Source organism: Synchiropus splendidus, chromosome 12, assembly GCF_027744825.2.
Source record: "Synchiropus splendidus isolate RoL2022-P1 chromosome 12, RoL_Sspl_1.0, whole genome shotgun sequence".
Taxonomy (NCBI): Eukaryota; Metazoa; Chordata; class Actinopteri; order Syngnathiformes; family Callionymidae; genus Synchiropus; species Synchiropus splendidus.
This window is the reverse complement of record NC_071345.1, coordinates 11,931,063-11,949,091: the sequence shown is the minus strand read 5'-3', so window position 1 is coordinate 11,949,091 and position 18,029 is coordinate 11,931,063. Positions and strand designations below refer to the sequence as shown.

General features: G+C 41.8%; 1 protein-coding gene across 6 annotated transcripts; it reads left to right on the top strand.

Moving 5' to 3' along the window:
• Positions 1 to 755: 755 nt before the first annotated feature.
• Positions 756 to 16,733, top strand: cops7a (COP9 constitutive photomorphogenic homolog subunit 7A). Of its 6 annotated transcripts, XM_053881577.1 has the most exons (10): positions 4,980 to 5,205; positions 6,114 to 6,218; positions 6,819 to 6,941; positions 9,680 to 9,755; positions 11,127 to 11,215; positions 11,780 to 11,982; positions 12,062 to 12,167; positions 12,557 to 12,802; positions 12,904 to 13,073; positions 16,309 to 16,733. In XM_053881577.1, the coding sequence occupies exons 3-10, from the start codon at positions 6,819 to 6,821 to the stop codon at positions 16,346 to 16,348; spliced, it is 1,053 nt and encodes a 350-aa protein (XP_053737552.1). In that variant the 5' UTR covers positions 4,980 to 5,205; positions 6,114 to 6,218; the 3' UTR covers positions 16,349 to 16,733. The 6 variants fall into 6 exon arrangements, with proteins under 6 accessions (XP_053737553.1, XP_053737552.1, XP_053737551.1 ...); XM_053881578.1 differs by lacking the exons at positions 4,980 to 5,205; positions 6,114 to 6,218 and adding an exon at positions 756 to 848; XM_053881576.1 differs by lacking the exon at positions 4,980 to 5,205 and having other exon boundaries at positions 6,096 to 6,218.
• Positions 16,734 to 18,029: the final 1,296 nt, after the last annotated feature.

Sequence of the window (18,029 nt, the reverse complement as noted above, 5' to 3'; positions counted from 1 at the left end):
CCCTTGTACTGTGTTGTAACCCACTATTTAATTTTTATTTCTATGATTTCTATTTCATTATTATTGCCATTTTTCTGTCAAGCTTTCATGCTTTGTTATGATGGAAAAGATCATACACAACAATTGAAATACAGTCGCCATTGTTACTATTATTATTTTTGTTGTTGTTGCTGTGTTGTGCTGCTGCTGATGTTGTTGTTCATGCTGGATTCCCTCACCTCTATATTAGAAAATGAAGTGTGTGTGTGTGTGACAAGTGTTCACATTATCTATTTATTTGCTGCTGTATTTTCTTGCTCTCACCGTCTGTCACAGGAAAGCTCGGGGCGGAAAAACAGCAGGAGATCAAGAAGGGGACTTTATCACGACAGAGTACAGTGATCACAAGCTCACGTTTCCAACTGTAGGCCAGGAAAATGACGGTTTATTGACATTAGACAAAAAGCTTACAGAAAAGAAAAGTGTGCGGTGCTATGTGACTTATACGGTAGTTCACTGTGAGTCATAAAATGTTCTCTTCATAATAGTGACTTAGAAATGGTTAGTCATCAGGGAGTCGATGAGAGTGATAAACTTCAGCTAAAATATAAATTTGATGCAAAACACAGAAGGCAGATGCTACCTCTTCCCTTCGCTTGTAATTCACCTTGTGACGGCGTTACCCCAGGCGACCTCTAGATGTCCCTACTCTTGTGTAGCAGACATCGGTGATGTTGATTGACTCACGGTTTGGCCCGCCCACCTCACCCGTCCGTCCAATCAGTGATCACGTTTTTTGTTGTTGAACGTAAGCTGACAGCGGAGCTGAACCTCCAAGTGGGAAGCTAATCGATTTAAATCAACAGAAGGTAATGTCGAAACACGCTCCGTTGGTCAAATATGTTGTTTGAATAAGCGTTAGGCAGTGTTATCGTTCCATGAATGAATTTCGGGGTTCTATTTGCGTCTCGACGGTGGCTTGAAATTGAATGGGGCCTAGTTTCGCTGGCTAAGCCGCTAGCCGCCATGTTAGCATGGTGACACTGAGCATTTTAAAAACAGAAGCGGACCAAAACTGCCACCATCTGCGACGCATTGTTGTTCACCCGTTGTGTCCTGTATTGAAGAATGGTTGAAGCGTCCCGCTGATATGTCTGCTGCACTAGACCCTTTTAGTATGTGCTCAAGCAAGGCTGAAGACCCAATATTCTTTTTGAAATAACCGTATTCTACAATGTGTTCTTCCTCTTTTAACAACAAAACTAATCCTACACATCATGGCTTTGTTGAAGTGCCAACCACGTGCCTTTTAATATTGATCAGAAAGTTGAACATTGCTTAACGACAGCGAAGTACTGCATGAATGTAACTACTCTCCAGGTAGCTGTGTAATAACCACTATAAATTCCAGTTGATTACATTACAGTTACTGTCTCGTGCAGTTTTCACCGCCTTTCACTATAATGTGCCTGCTGTTATTGAGGAAAAAAGTTAAAAATAAGATCAGAAAAAGTGAGCACCCTTGCTATTAACAGTGTTGACTTAAAAGATGCATAGAAAACCAAAAATGAAATATTAAAGTCACTTATCGGTCCTCTGAATAGGATTAACACAATACAGTGCAAAATCTCATGAAGGTAAGTCAATGAGTTTCCATTGACAAGGATCTTGTTGTTGCATCACCAAGAGTCACTTTGGACAAAAAAAAAGAAACATAAGCTTATGAATAAATAAAATTGTTTTTAACACGGAGGTGCCTGCTTGCATTAGTTGCCGTTGTTCCGTTTAAAAGAAGTCACACTCTTGTTCATTTATTTGGATATCAAAGGATATAGAAGACCATGGTAAATGCTAGACATGTATCTATCTATTTTGGAATTAAACTGCAGAACCTCTATCAGATGATCATGCAGCTGGTAAAACCTGGTAAAAAAAATCATATTAATGTGAAAGCCAAAAGTGCAACATGCATCACTCATCAATCAAGGCGTCTACAAATGAGCCTTTTAATTTTTTTCTGCCAATAATGCAAATAGTCGGTGGATTACTTTCCTTTATGAGCAACAAAGCCTCCCAATTGATTATCCCACACTTTATAAGAATTCATGATCAATGAATTACCTTTGAAAATTGCCTCAGGGTTTCCATTGCGAGTTATTTTGTGTTTGTTCTTATTAACATGTTGTTGTTCTAAAAACATGTCAACATTTGTATTATATTGAATGCAATTTGTAGCTATTTGTTACACAAAAATTCTCCCAATGAAACACTTCAGACAAAACAATTCTTGAAATTCCTTGATCGCTGACCGTAGCAGAAATATGTCTTGGACGCCTTTTGATGTTCACTGTTATAAGCTTTTTCATATTGTCTGATCTTATGAAATGATTTCACTGAGTGACAAATGACTTATTATGGATTTCAATATAAAAAATGAACACAGCTTCTTTTAACTTAGACAAAATACAACATTCAAATGCAGAATTAAATAAAAATAATTCACAATGACAAAATCTCTTGTGTGTGGTGTTATAGTCCATAAAATAAAATATGTTGATATTTCTTTAAATGCAACCCATCATGAATATATGTGGAAGGCTTGCTGGTGGCATATAAGAAATTTCTTCTGTGTGTTGCCTGCTGCTATTTTTGTTTTGATTTTCATAAGCTATATCCGTTTTAACCTTTCCGTTTTCAATGTAGAAAAGGTTACTTATTCATCAGCACAATAGATGAATGCGTCTGTGTGCAATCCGCAAAGTTATGTCACATTTAACCCGACCAAGAAGCAGTGGCTGTTTATGTCTGGTTGAGATGACGCTTCTTCCCTCAGGCAATAAAAGCCAATTCTGGAGAAGAATAGAAAATGTCATCTGTGTGATCCGGCAGATGTTGAAAATGAAATGCAATTTTCTTTCATTGTCCGTCACAATGCTTGGTGGATATATTGGCCTTATCTCAGTGGATTTTATGACTTTTCTTGATTGATGCTGTGAATGAATGACTGCAGAAATTCTGTGTGCTGACCAGTGTACTTTGCTGTCTTCATTGGTGCTGAGTCTCAATGAAGCTCAGATGTACTAAACTCATAGAAGCAATTCAGCGAAGCATGATTGTATTCATTGTCATAAAATTATTAGAGGTGGAATAAGCTGCTGTCAATCTGCTGGTCTCCTGTTACCCTCCTTTTTAAAACTACAAGTAGTAAATGGTGGCTCTCTGCTTTTCTTCACCTCGTAAATATCTGTTTGAGAAGTGCAACTCCAACATGAGGCAGAACTTTATTACCAGTAAGTCTGTTATCAGTAGACTCTGATTTCTGTCAGAGGTTCTTGACTTTTCTGGCCGTTCTACCAATTAGTGGTTTTGAAGTGGTTGTTTCACTCTTGCATCAAGGCTCTGAGGACAGGATGAGTCACTCTGTACAGAAAAAATGCCAGCTAAAGCGGTCGACTTTGAATGTGATTTGGGGAAATGAAGCATCAAAAATGGGGAGCAGTAGGGCTCGGAGATACGGGCGAAAAAGTCACAATAAATTCTAAGCGAAAGATTAGAATTTTCATTCTATTACATCTGTTTGACTCAGAACAGTTGGCTTTGAAATCCTAACTGTTTTATGATGAAACCTACCAAGTTCTGTTCTCTGCATAACTGGAATTTGTCACCAACATCAACAAAGAATGTGTAGCTAAATACATGGACCATCACATTTCTTGTAACACTCTGTTGTGTTAGTAGCCTCACATACTCTTTTATTTTGGGGTTAAATTGTGACTGTGCAAGATGAGTCCAAGAGAGCTGTCGTGGCAGCTAGCGAAAGAAATGGCAGAGATTCTTCTGCTTCTTCCACTTTTGTTGCTGCTATTCTGACATGACATTTTTTTGAGGGGGAATGTAGTCGAGACGGAGAGCTTTTTTTTTTTTTTTTGCAAAGGCAGTGTGTGTTAATGTGTTCCAGAAAACTTATTAACTACCGCTCGATCTAACGAAACCAACCCTGACTCAGAATCTTTGTATCTACTAATGTCTTTTCTTGTATTAAAAGTACTTTTAAAACTCATGAACCACAGTTCTCCAGACTTTCCATGACTGTCATGCAGCACAGAGTGCCATTTTGGTTTTGACATCATCCTGTTTGGAATCAACCAAATTGTCGATGATAGTAGTTTTAAATATTTTATTTCACGAAAACAGTCAATCATGATTCGGAGTCAGATGTTTCTGATGTTATTTGATGATGTGCGTTTCTTGCTGTCCGTTCATTTACATTTAGACATTACTGTAAATGACTTATAATCGTGAGAAGAGAAGTACAGATTGCAATTGTTGTGAATCAAAGTGTTGCCTTAGCTGGTGTATTGAATGACCCTGATTGACCTCAAAAGAATACCCACATGGTCTCTGGTTCTATCACTGATATGAAAGAATCTCTCTAAATTTATTGCTAAAATGAGACAATGGAATATATACAAAGGAATGACAACAACAACAACAATTTCTTTTTTTCCCATCCAAATTTGCATATTTGAGCTATGAAGACTTATTTGTCATCTGCTATGGCAAAACTCTCTTGCTCTTTATGTTATGTGCAGTAATTAGCAGCAATGGTATTATTGTTATTAAAAATAGAAAATGTTGATTGTCAGTAAAATATGTTATGCAGTCACTCCCTCCTCGACTACCTGAAGTATTCATTTCGATCAATACAAGAGATTCACTTGCAGTAATATTATTCCAATTCATTTTTTAGCATTCCAGATGTCCTTGCTGCTGTGTATCAGCACAGCTGCTTCATCCATATACAAGGTCTACACTTCCATTCCCTGACTGATATGGAGCCAAGGTTGGCTCCTTTTTAAAGGAACAGCCTGACGAATTCTCCCCCAGAATTCTTACCTTTACTGCCTTCTTTGAAGGACCATGATTCTATTTTTTTAGATAAATTGAATTGTTGAACGAAGGAGCAAGTTCGCTGCTAAATTATTTTTAATTCATCAGCACAAAAGCAGTCAGCCATGTGGAAGTACCACAGCAGATCCCCAGACTATCTGTTCCCCAAATTTTGGGACATGGCCTGAAGTAGAGAAAGTTGTCTGATGCAATAATTTTATCACATATTTCTCTGTAGACTGATAGTCCCCAGTGGGCCAGGATTTGTTCTCCGGGGTAGAGAATCTTAAAATATCAGATCCAAGTGGAAAGAGGTCTCACCACATTGCTTTATTTGTGAGTTAACATTCTCTCTGAGCTTCTGATCTCATTTTTGGTGTATATCATTTTTCCAGAAGATGTTTTTTTATACAGCTATTTAAACGTGCAGAGATGGGCTGCAACACCTTGTGTGTTTCAACTCATCTTTATTTGTTAACATAATGTGTATCCTTTGTCTTAATGTAGACAAACATCAATGAAATTGGATAATCCTGTTTGCAAGTTGAAAACATGTTGCAAGTCATGAGTAGGAGGTCATTTGACATGGACTCCTAGATAGGACCCCTATATAATTGGACCAGGTTCTTTTCAACAGGTTTTTTCTATTTATTTGGAATAGTTATCTCAAACCTAAACTCACTTTTATAGCTACTCAACAGTGTCTATCAGCATTTTTAAAAACTATCTCATTAAATCCCAGCAAGACCTTGTTCAAGCCTGAATTGCTCAGTGTTTATTTTATTATTCAATCGTTTTGTGAACTGAAGGCTTGCAGAATAATTCCTTTTTTTTTTGCTCCGTGTGCCTTCAGCTGCATTACATGCCCGATAACCAGATATTCATGTCTGTGTGAGACATAAACCCCTGAGTGAGTTAAGGCTGCAGAATACCAATGTCTGATTTACACACATAGCAGTGTCCTCGTCTCCTTTGAGTTTTTTCTTCTGCTTGCATCCATTTACTTGTATCACCACCAACTGCTTTTTTTAGTCCCCACTAAGCAAACGATCTTGCATAATATTAACGTGTCATTATCTTGGTGGATTCCATCATTTTCAGCATCCAATATTACTTCATAAAGGCACAACTTGAGCTTTTTATTATGTTTTCACTGTCTGTTTATTCTTTAATATTTGGCTTGAGTTTGTTTGCCTTTGTTCTCCTGCGCCTTTGTTCACCATTGTTTACTCACTGTTTTAAAGAAATTCTACTGCCACATTCCACCAGGGGAAGAATACTGCCCCAGTCTAGGTAGATGTATCAGAAAAAGAATAATTTGGGCTGACAACTGAAAGATTTTCACAGGGGTGAGCCTCCGTGATTTATGCTGTTTCATGATCATGGTATTTGTGCTGTGCTTTTTTTTGCTTTGTAAAAATGAAATCCATGCCATTGAATAAGTTGTTAAAATAGCATTGATTGAACAAAAGCAAAGTAGCTTTTTGGCAGTATTTATTAAAAGTCATGTATACACTGTTTGTTATATTTTATTCTTTAGCTGCTTTAAAAACAGCTTATTTGGATTCACCTACTACTGTCTCCTCTTCCCTTTCTCTGAGACAATATATCTCCTACTTTTTGTTGGAGTCATTCCAGTTGCCATTGGATACTGTTCTTTCTGCTATGAAATTGTTTTTTGACATCTGTGCTTATTAATGTTAATAATATTGGTACTTTTTACTTTTACTTACTTTTAAGCAAATAATTGTGTGTTGATGGTTTTCTAGTTTGCTGGCTGTGTATAACTTGAGGATGAACTGCTTGCATTCCATAGATTTGATGCATATGATTTCAATGCAGCACTTAAAAAAAAACTGTTCTTTGCCGTTATGGGGTTAGTCTCACTTGATTGTATCGCATTTGTATCATGTTGATGATGTGTCTGTGTGCTTTGTGTGTGTCCCCAGATGGAGGTGGAGCAGCTCCTGACTCTATCTGGATCGGCGCTGGCCCAGGCTGTCAGCTCTCTGCTGGAGTCCCCTGGCCTCTATGTCTTCTCTGACATCCTCGAGCTGCCCAACGTTAAAGAAGTAAGGTGCAAGGTTCTCACCAGTGATTCTCCGCACATCACAGAGCTGCGAAAAATGCTGAAAAACATGAGAAACAGTCATATTTGGTGTATTTATTTTTGTTCTTTTTGTAGACACAATATTACACTTTATTTCAATTTGAAAACAGTTTAACAGTTTAAAAAAATTGTTCCTCTCTTATGCTCATAGATTTGGTTAGAATCAGAAATATCATAAACTACATCCTCATCATACTTTTTAACATACTTTACTTTGAATGTATTTGTTATGTAAGCTATAAAAATAATTGACCCCATGAGGACAACTAACAAGAGTTGGGACCTTTTTGGGAACTGATGGGATACTTTGGGATAAGTGTCAGAGGAAAAACGTGCATCTCCCTGTAGTGGCATGCTACATTCAGGACAGTTCACAATAACTGGAAAACATGACTATAAAGCACATAATGGACTCAAATGAGTGTAACAAGTTTGGTGTGGAGGTGTTGGGCCATATGGTGTTGTTTTCTGCTCATCGTAGTTATAGGGGAGCTAAAGAAGATTCCTACAAGTTTGCCAACTTGGAAACTCAAGATTCCCGACACCACTTAAACAGCTTATCATAAATGGACTTTAAATGTAGCACTTTAACATTGTGCGAAAGTCACATAATGGCTGGAAATGAACTAGTGGAGCTCTCTCAGTGATTTCCAAGTGTAGTTCATGTATTTTTAAATGTATCTCTATTATTTACAATGTGGTTACAAAAAGAGAACCTACATTAAAAAGGACATCATGTCAACCTAGGTCCAGTCGTGGATAATGAATTCCTGTGGGAATATCTCATGCAGTTTAACTAAACCCAAACCTGTCATCAGAATCGTCTTATTTCATGTATAATGTATCAGACCCACTTGTTCATAAAAGAAGTCACCACATTTAAACCTTCTCTCTGTATATTTAATTTAGTCTCTTCCACTCTGCTGATGTTGCAGCGCTGTCTTGCTTGTATACGGGTCTGCAGTACTGGGACTGGAATATTTAGGAGAGTCATTTTATCTCTGGTTGTAAACCAATAATTGGCAGGAGGAGTCAGGAGAAACTTTTTAATTTAGCCTTTGGTAACTTGTTTGCACATGACTTTCTTCAGGCTTTAAGCAAGTGTTATTTAATCACAGTTGTTGATTACCTTTTGGCCTTTGTTTGGTTTTAAGTGTGGCCTTCTCTGGCTTCAACCACTGTCTTTGTTAAATTGAACTTGTTAGTTCCTGCAATTATTTATGCTGGAAGTAGTTTCAAACAGGAATTGATTATTTTGAATCATTTGTAAGGAGGGTAGTTGGCATGCAGCAGGCAGCGCTGCTTTTACTGTCCTCTGAAGTTATTAAGGCCTTTGGAAATCGTGCACTGCATTTCATTTAAGTGAATCACCAGCCCCAAAATTTCTCAGGTTGTTTGCCCATGAAAAGTTTTGACCTACATTAAAAGTTATTATTGTATTAACGATCTTATCTTACAAACATTCGTGCGAAGGGTCTTTAGGTTAACTTTCATTGTGGAATTTGTATTTCCATTGGAGCTTGATCCCATCCTAGCTCATGAACGTATCCCGATGAATTGCACAGTGGACTTTTGGTACAGTACTGTCTAAAGGTTGGGTCGCATGAACACAAACACTTGCAAGCATGTTCCATTATGACATTAGTCTCTATGTTGTCAACGGTGAAAACTTTCTTCTGCAACATTCGTACAAGACATTGCATTATCAAGCTCACACCCATTGTGATACAGAGCAAAAGCTTTTTGTTTTCTTCTGTTCTCTTTTCGTCTCTCCTGCCATGTTTGAATTTACAAATTATGTTGGTGGATATGAAATATTATTGCTTCAATACAATCAGTAGGATTTTCTCCCTGTAGCACAACATACTTGCCTGAATAGCTGTTTAATGTTTAATGTATGTAGTCATATGAATACGGACAAAAAACACCAGTTTTCATTTTATGTTTACAAGATAGACATTCTACGTGAGACAGGTTTTCAAAATAATACAAAGGTTCCTCCCTTGTGCAACAAAATCATATTTTTTGTAGAATAATCAACCCCTTCCTTTTTTCTCCTAATATATGACAAAAAAAATACAATGGAGATTGAAATGATAATCTCTTGTAGTCTTTACAGTCACTCAGCTTGTTCTCATGACTAATATAATTGATCACAAGATTTAAAAAAACAGGTATCATACACAGAAGAAACATACAGTAGTCATTCTACTTGGCTAATAATTCAAAGATCCTTTCTTATGCTGAGAACGTGAAACATTATATGGGGTTATAAATATAAATAATGTCTATGTTGGTCGATGGGAAATACAGGTCGCTAGCAGTTGTGAACATTGGTGATAGTTCATTTCAACATTTGAAATTATTCAGCATTTAAATCAATCTTTTGCCAAACCTTGACACGTCTGCAGTTAAGAGCATTTTAACAATGGTTGAAGTAAATCCTCATTATCTATTCATTGATTTTTTTTCGGGGGGTGGTTCAAATATCTGGAGTCACTCTCTTGTCGGGTTTATAAACAAGCTTGACTTGTCTACTTATGATGTTTCTGTCTCTCACTGACTCAGCAAAGTCCCCTCTCTTGAGTTGCTGATGGTGTTGAGATAAAATGCCCAGCAAGCAGATTTTACAATTTTTTTATGGTGAGATTTTCATCACTTCAGCTGTGTCATATTCTCTCCTCTCCCCTTCATCCACAGCTGGAGAACGGCCCTCATGCGCCAGTGTACCAGCTCCTCAATCTCTTCGCCTACGGAACCTACTGCGACTACAAAGGTACTGCAGTGGTAGCGCTGTGTAAATAAGTAATGGTACCATTTGTTTTTATGCAGTTCTCTACTGAGAGCAACATCCCTTGAGGCTTTGGACTTGTTCACCTGAGACGCCCCCTGTAGATCATTCACAGTCTAAACTGGCCACTAAAATTCATGTTGACCCGATGTTAGAATGCTTCACTGGTCCAGGTCCTTGAAAATGTGAATTTTGCAGTGATACTCTTTTATCTTTCTACCTTCATTCAACCCACACAGGGCATATAAGTTTTACAGAGCTATATAGAAGAAGCACTAGGGACTGTTGAAGTGTTCTTTCATGGGTTTTAGAGGGCAGTTGAGTGCTGTCACAGTGGAGATATGGCAACACTGCGCTCCTTGGCTTTGTAAACAAGCACTTTTTGATGGTGGTCAGGGGTGATATTTTCTCTGGAGAGCATGACCTGATAGCTTCTGTTCAACAGAGGTGTTTCAAGCACAGACATGACTGCAGGATGTAATGCTACTCAGTTCGATGGTGTATTTACCGTTTGAAAAAAGAATCGTCTTTTTTTGATTGCTGTTCTTCTGGTGCCACAATACTTCACTGCAAGTCAATGTTTAATAAGTGACCTCACAAGTGCTTTGGCTCTTGAACATTTCTAAGCGTGTATCAGTATATAAACGAAAGGAAGAAGCTGCAGTGACATTCATTCTTAAAAATTGAGTTCTTTGCGGTCCATTAATTTTGCTGCCTCAGAAACTGTGAAGAAGTGCTCAACTCCATTCTCCAATGACTCCACAATCATGTTCTGGAAAATGAAATACCTGAACTAAGTTTTTAAGTAGAAATTAATTTTCAACCAATTTCCAATCATCTGCATTTTTGCTGCGTTTCACGGTCACAGAGGCTGTTTCAGTGATTTAGTGAGTGAGAGGTGCTGCATATTATATTGCATGCAGATGCCTGGGCGATGATAAACAGGTCAGAGCATCAGACTGGTAATTAGGTTGTACATTTCATGACATTTCTGAATGTCATGTTGAAGACAAATGTAGAGTATATGTTAATTTATTTATTCGGTAAAGCACCAGTCTGTATAATGTCTAGGTCTGTCTAGAACAGGCAAATCCCATCATCCATTTGTGGTCCGGTTAAAAAGGGCCAGTTTTTACTGAGCCTTCCTGCCATGAAATCACGCAGTCGCTCTCATTTATCTACTAAAACATTGGGAGATGAATAAATTCTCGGGTTTGTAGTTAAACACCCTGAAATTCTGAGGTTTTCAGCTTTCTTAATCGCTATGTTTCCCAGCGCCAATTCAGCTGATAACTGCTTTGGAATCCTGAGTGTTTCCCCAAAACGCACGTTCTTTTTGTTTCTCTGCGGATGTAGAGCGAGCCGCTTCACTTCCAGAGTTGACTCCTGCACAGAAGAACAAGCTTCGCCATCTGTCCATCATCAGCTTGGCATCCAACCTCAAGGTACTACATCTGTCTGGTCTCACTCAGCGCCGTGTTTCTTCATCAGAGACAGGTTGCGCAGCTCTGCACAGGCAGTTAGTAATCTCTAAAGATGCTACAGCCCTGAACTTTCAAACCAGAATATACAAATTGCGCTTTCCACTACCATTCACTGAGGCAGCTGGAGAACTGTTGGCTAAAAAGTTGCATTCCCTTTCTCCCTGAATGTTCTTTTTAAAGAAATCCATCACCTGCACCTTCTATGGTGTCACACCTACAGGAGCCTCTCTTGCCCATGATAACTAATTGATTCATTATCTTCACTTGCTATGTACCTTTCTTCTCAACTTTACTCTCCCACTGCTCGCCCTCGCTCCCTCCACCAATATGTCACTTTCTCCTGCATGTAAGCCTGAACTCTCTGTAATTGCTGGCTGGACCGCTTGACGCCGTCTCATTTTATCTTCCTCCAGCAGTGACATTTCAGCCAACGAGTCATTTAAGTGCAACATTTTAATGTCAACTTCCTTTAAAGTGTCGAGGTGGGATCACTCAATCATGTTGTTTATGTTGGTCGCCCTCCAGTGTCTTCCATACTCGCTGCTGCTGCAGCAGCTGGAGCTGAAGAATGTTCGGGAGCTGGAGGACCTGCTGATCGAAGCCGTCTATTGCGACATCATCCAGGGCAAACTGGACCAGAGGAACCAGCAGGTGGAGGTGGATTGTAGCGTGGGTCGTGACCTTGGTCCCAACGAGCTCCCAAACATCATAAACACCCTGCAGGAGTGGTGAGCGTCACCTCCCTCACTGCACACACACACACACAGAAGATTTACAACTCAATTACCTCCATCCACGCTCATCCAGGTGCACCGGCTGCGAGGCGGTGCTGTGTGGAATCGAGGAGCAGGTCTCGAGGGCCAACCAGTACAGAGAGAGCCAGCTGAAGGTCAAAGTTCAAGTGGAAACAGAGGTCGGTCCTCACAATGAACACCATAGAGAATGTTTTCTTTTATCATCAGTTGCTTTTGACACTCATCCAACATTTAAGCTCTCACCTGTTGTCGTGGAAACAGTGTCACCAGTGCTTCGAAGCATCCCTGCACTGGCCCACTCGTTCAGCTCCCACAAGAGAGACAACACACATTCTCCCCTTCTTTTAGAGCAGTGTACATGAGTGCTGCAGGGAGATGTTAGGCGCAATGATGATGAAGTATTTTTCAGAGGTTTTTGATGCAAAAATGGTGCGAGTTTTCATTTTTGTTGTTGACTGACAATTGACCTGTCTTCGATATGATGGTAGCAGGAGCTATTATTATTATTACTGTCCTGTTTCAATGCTGGGCTTTTTAATCCACACAGAGTGGGAGAGCCTGTTGTTATAGACCCACCATCCCAGAGATGCAGAAGTTCAACAGACAAGTGTTTAAGGTGAAGAGAGTGGCTCAAACAGCACAAGGAGAGGAGCCCAGCACCAGCACAGAAAGTGAGGCAGATGGGTTCTGGAGTTCAGAGCAGGCTAGGAAATACACTGCAGAGAAGACGTCCAGCGGACCAGTGGCGAAGATAGTGGTAACTACGCTGATGATAGTTATGCCAGTGACGGACGTAAGTCTGTGAGAGGATGATGCAGGAGACTTTGTTTTATTTTGACTCGGTTAATTCCGGAAAAAGTTGGGGCTTCACTTCGTCTTCAACTTCCCTCGCAGGTCTCAAACCTACAGAAAACCCTCAAGGCCAGTGCAGCCTCTCCGTCGTCAGGCCCCGCCCCAGCAGGAGCGGCCTCCAATCAGGACGCAGATCAGCCAGCCGAGCCTCGAGATCCCGCCTCCTCACAGGAACCACGTCAGCCAGGCAAAAAGAGTTCCAAAGTCAAAGGGTGAGTACAGGGTTTTAGAATCAGAAGCAGCTTTATTGCCATGGTCAGTGGGGATCCCACCAACTAGGAAAGTGCTTTGGAAAACGTGCAGTCAAAAACATATTAATAGTAATAATCATAATCATAAAATAAAATGAACAGAAACAACTAATAAATAAATAACCCACAAACATCGTCTGACAGCCGAGGGGAAGAAGCTGTTCCTGTGACGGGAGGTTCTGGTCTGGATGGACCATAGCCTCCTGCCAGAGGAAAGAGGGACAAACAGTCCATGTCCAGGGTGAGAAAGGTCGGCTCTGATCCGACCTGCACGTCTCTGGGTCCTGGAGACTTACAGGTCATGAATAAGCGGCAGGCTGCAACTGATCACCTTCTCAGCAGAATGCGCTGCAGTCTGCCCTTATCCCTGGCAGTGGCGCTGCTGTAACAGACGGTGATAGAGGAGGTGATGATGGCTGTGTAGAAGTCCACCAGCAACTTCGTTGGCAGACGTACTTTTCGTAGCTGCCTGAAGAAGACCATTCTCTGCTGGGCCTTCCTGATGAGGGACCTGATGGTGGGCTCCCATTTGAGGTCCTCAGTGATGGTGGTTCCCAGGAAGCAGAAGGAGTCCACAGTGAGAATGGGGGAACCAGCCAACGGGGACGGAGGAGCTGGCACTCTCCTGAAGTCCATGATCATCTCCACTGTCCTCTGGGCGTTGAGCTCCAGGCTGTTGTGGCTGCACCGGGACACCAGCCGCTCTACCTCCTTTTAGATGATGCTCATGAGCGGTAACAAGCTGCAATCTGATCTGATGTCATATTTAAAACCTTTAAAGTTTAGTTCAGAGCAGGAGGCCTTCATTGTCTGTGCCTAGAAAGCCCATCTGTTACAAGCAACCTCATCTTCTGAATTTGTAGCGCCACCATGAGTCTCAGGCGGATGACGGTGATCCTGAATTATGGTCCTGTCTGCCTTCATAACTCCTATTGAAATTCCCCCTCACCAGAGCTTCAGCCATAAGTCCACCCCGCGGTAGTGAGCTGGAACAGTTCCAGCCCACCACCACTATACCGCCCACATCAAGTCTGGACGTCTTCCAGCGTCGTAAAGATGAGACAGCTAAACCAGGAGAGCGGCGTGGAGGAGCAGAGCGCCGACATTGTCTGCATGAATGAGCCATCTTGAATGTCGAGAGGCTTCCTCTCGACAAAAGCACCCTCTTAAGAGTTTGCATATAAATGATGCTCATTGTTTAGAAACAGCCCAAAATTCCTGGAGCCCAGATGAACAATGAGATCACGCTCAAGGCAAAATGGTCCAACGCTCTGGGATGTTGTTTTTCTTCTCCATCCAAAATGAGCTCATGAAGGCAAAACTGTACGACGTCTTTTCTTTTATTTCCGATTTGTTAAGCCTTCTGCACCTGGAAGAGTTTTCTAATACCTAGTTGGGCGCTTGTTACAGCTACCGTTCTCCACTCCACCAGCAAATTAGAAGCCATTAGTCCAATGCGGATGCAGCGACCAAGTTAATTCAACAGGGAAACGCCATGTTTCCTTTCATTCGCTCCACTTTAGATGCCAGCAGCTGCTTCCACTGCTGGTGTCAGCGTTTTGTGTGTGTGTGTGTGTTTGTTTGCATGGGGTGGCTTTGTTATCAGGCACACATCAGCACCACGCTCTCAGAGCTCGCAGGCCATGTTTTCTCTTCCGCCTCCACCCTGCCCAATTACCGCCGGCTAATTCCAGGTCTGCTGCGGATTATGAAATGTCACTGGATGTGCCCAAGTGTTCCCCCCACCAAAGATCCATCCCTCCCTCCGGCAGTGCGCCGTGATGTTCACGACACCGACCCCAGTATTGATGTCAAACACGGCGTGCTTTATTCATTTGAAGCCAAGTGAATGAACTCAGTCCCCAAATTAAAAATGAGCTTTGACACATCTGCGCCGTCGAGCTATTTTGGGAGCGGGGCTGATGTTATTCTTGGAGATGTGAGCCTTTTGTTTTGCCATTATTTTGGCAAACACGCGGCCGTATCTGAACGGCAGCAGCGGTCCTGGCTTCTTCAGTGCTCGGGGTGTTTCCAGCCAAATCGTCGGCTCTAACAGCAGGTGATGTTCTCTTGGCTGAGGTCAGAAATGCTGAACACATTTTTTGGGCTGTGATCCTCCAGATGGCGTCTTGTCATCGTCTTCCTTCAGGACAACTTAGCTGACAGCCACATCATTTTACTTTTATCCTCCAACATGGTCAGTTTGTGCACCACACAAAGGAAAGGCTTTTAAGATCAGTGTTGGTGATTGCAGAAATGGGAAGACTACTAGGTTGCTCTCTGGGTTGCATTAATGTCATGGGGAATGTCATGTTTCACAAATCCTCTACATTATTGCCTTCTCCTCTCCTTGTTGCTGGAGATATGGTGTTAGCCTCTTCTAACAAGAGACTGAGGTGCCCCAAACAACCTCCTCCTTTGTCAACATTTTAGAAATATCGCATTGATTTGTGAAAAAACTTCCCAGGTAATGGCCATGGAGTGTGCCCTTGGTACAAGGTCATTTGTTAGTCGCTTTGTATGAAAGCATCTGGGAAAATAGTCTTTTATTGTGTGTGTCACACAAACTCATTTTGCATTTTTTTTTGCATTTTAGCTAATTACTAAAACGCACTCCTGCAATGACTGTGTAGTCAAATATGACACCATTCAGGCGACCGTGGTGAATCACTATTTTTCTCTTTATACTGTGAATTGTCAGTTATTTTGTCTAATGAGACACCAGGCTTTTTCCTAACAATGTTCCTTCTGTGCCAGTTTGTAAGTCGGCCTTGTGTTTTGGTTCATCTGTGCGTGGTGCATACACACAGATGAACCAAAAAAGGCTCAGCTCAGTGTCCAAATGTTGGATAGGAAGTGTCACGTGTTCACGTCATGATCACACACACGCGTGTGGTATTTTTAGAGATGCTGTGTGTTAATAAGTTGTGAAGCTTCAGCACGTGATCAGACCTTATATCAGGAGGTTGCGGATCTCTTTGATCTACAAACAGAATGGAAGTTGCTGGTGCAGCCGTGCACTGTTGAAGAATCACATTCTTGAGGGTTTGAAATGAGCGTCGCTGCTTAACATCATTATTTTTATTAGCTTTGGACTGAGGAAGCTGCGTCGAGGTGCCGTGGGACGGACAGTGTTTGGGTTTTTGTACTGCAGTCTAGGATTTTATCTAAATGTTTGTTCTTCTGTCTACTCCAGGCTCCGTGGCAGCGGGAAAATCTGGTCCAAGTCCAATTAAAAGACCAAACCTGAAGGTGGTGCCAGCGGCTCTGATGGACACTCACTGATAAACGGACTGGTTGACACTTTATGAGGAGGACGGGAGCAGCGACACTGGTCACCAATCTCAACCTGATAAAGCGAGGCACGTCTGCCCGGCTACCAGGAACATGAAGTCTTCACACACACACACACACACACACACACACGCACACACACACGCACGCACGCTCTTCACTATCGGAGCCAGCACGGTCCACTGCCTTTGCTCAGAGAAAATTGGGATTGGCTGCTGTTTGTGTTGATTATCTTCGGGGGTGGAATGTTTGTGTTCTCGAGGTTCCTTTTCCAGAGTGGAACAGTGTATATATATATAAGTGAAAATAAAATGTTGGGGAATTAAAGCAGGACTCGTGTCTCATTAATGCCGCTGTCACTTCTCTTATTAAACGCACTTGAAAGTGCATCTCTGGAGGGCGCTTTGCTAAATGTTAGCGCACAGAAGGGGGCGAGCAGTTAGCAGGTCAAGCCTTTAATTAGGGCGCGTCCCCGCAGACACTGATGTATCATGGAGCAGAAGCATGGAAACACACACACACACACACACATCTGCGCTCGCTGAGGGGGAACGGCGTTCTCACTCCCGACACAAGAGTGTTAAACTCACAGCTTCCATTTCAAAGTCAAAACTGCACCTCTGTTATGCAGCCCAAATTGCTTCCATCAGGCCGGCTGGCTGCGTCCCGCGCACGTCTCTGAGCGCCTCCACCGGCCCCACGTTAATGGCAGTAATTAGCTGACCAACATTGAGGGGCCGAGGAGGGGTAATGATCCCACCCTCGCTCTATAAATAGTGGAATGGATCCCAGCTTTTGCCAGATTCGAGCTGTGATTTTCACAGCGGCTCCGCTGACAATGTGTGTCACAATGCGCTCGTGTCATCCAGCGGCGAAGTGGCAGGCGAGTTGTTTGAGGTGCGAACGCCGGAGCTGTGACAACAGCTCTTATTTTAGATTTTAATTAGTGCCCTTTCCTGCCCCGGACACCCACCTCACCTGCTACATATGAGCCAAACCAGCCGACGGTGGACCCCGGAATATCACATGTAAAGTCTGGATAGGAAACTGAAATGTATCTTTATACATAGTTCAGTTTCTGTGTCTGCAAGGACGAAAGGGAAGGTGTTCAAAACGGTGGTGAGGCCAACAACGTTGTATGGTTTGGAAACAGAGTGGTACTGAGGAAAAGACAGGAGGCAGAGCTGGAGGTAGCAGAGGTGAAGATGCTGAGGTTCTCTCTGGGAGTGAGCAGGATGGATAGGATCAGGAAGCAGTAGATCAGAGGGACAGCACTTGTACTCAGGTGTTCAGGAGACAAAGTCAGAGAGGCTAGATGGAGATGGTTTGGACATGTACAGAGGAGAAAGAGCCAGTACATTGGTAGGAAGATGATGAGGTTGGAACTGCCAGGCAGAAGGTGGAGAGGAAGGCCAGAGAGGAGATTGATGGAGGTGGTGAAGGAGGACATGAGGTTTGTAGGTTTGAGAGAAGAGGAAGCAGAGGACAGGGAGAGATGGAGGAAGATCCCTGAAGGGAGAAGCCAAAAAAAGAAGAAGACACTGAAATATATCTTTATAATATAGGTATTTTCTTTATGACTTTTTTATGCTCTTCACATGCTCTTGGTGGTTTATTTCTGTG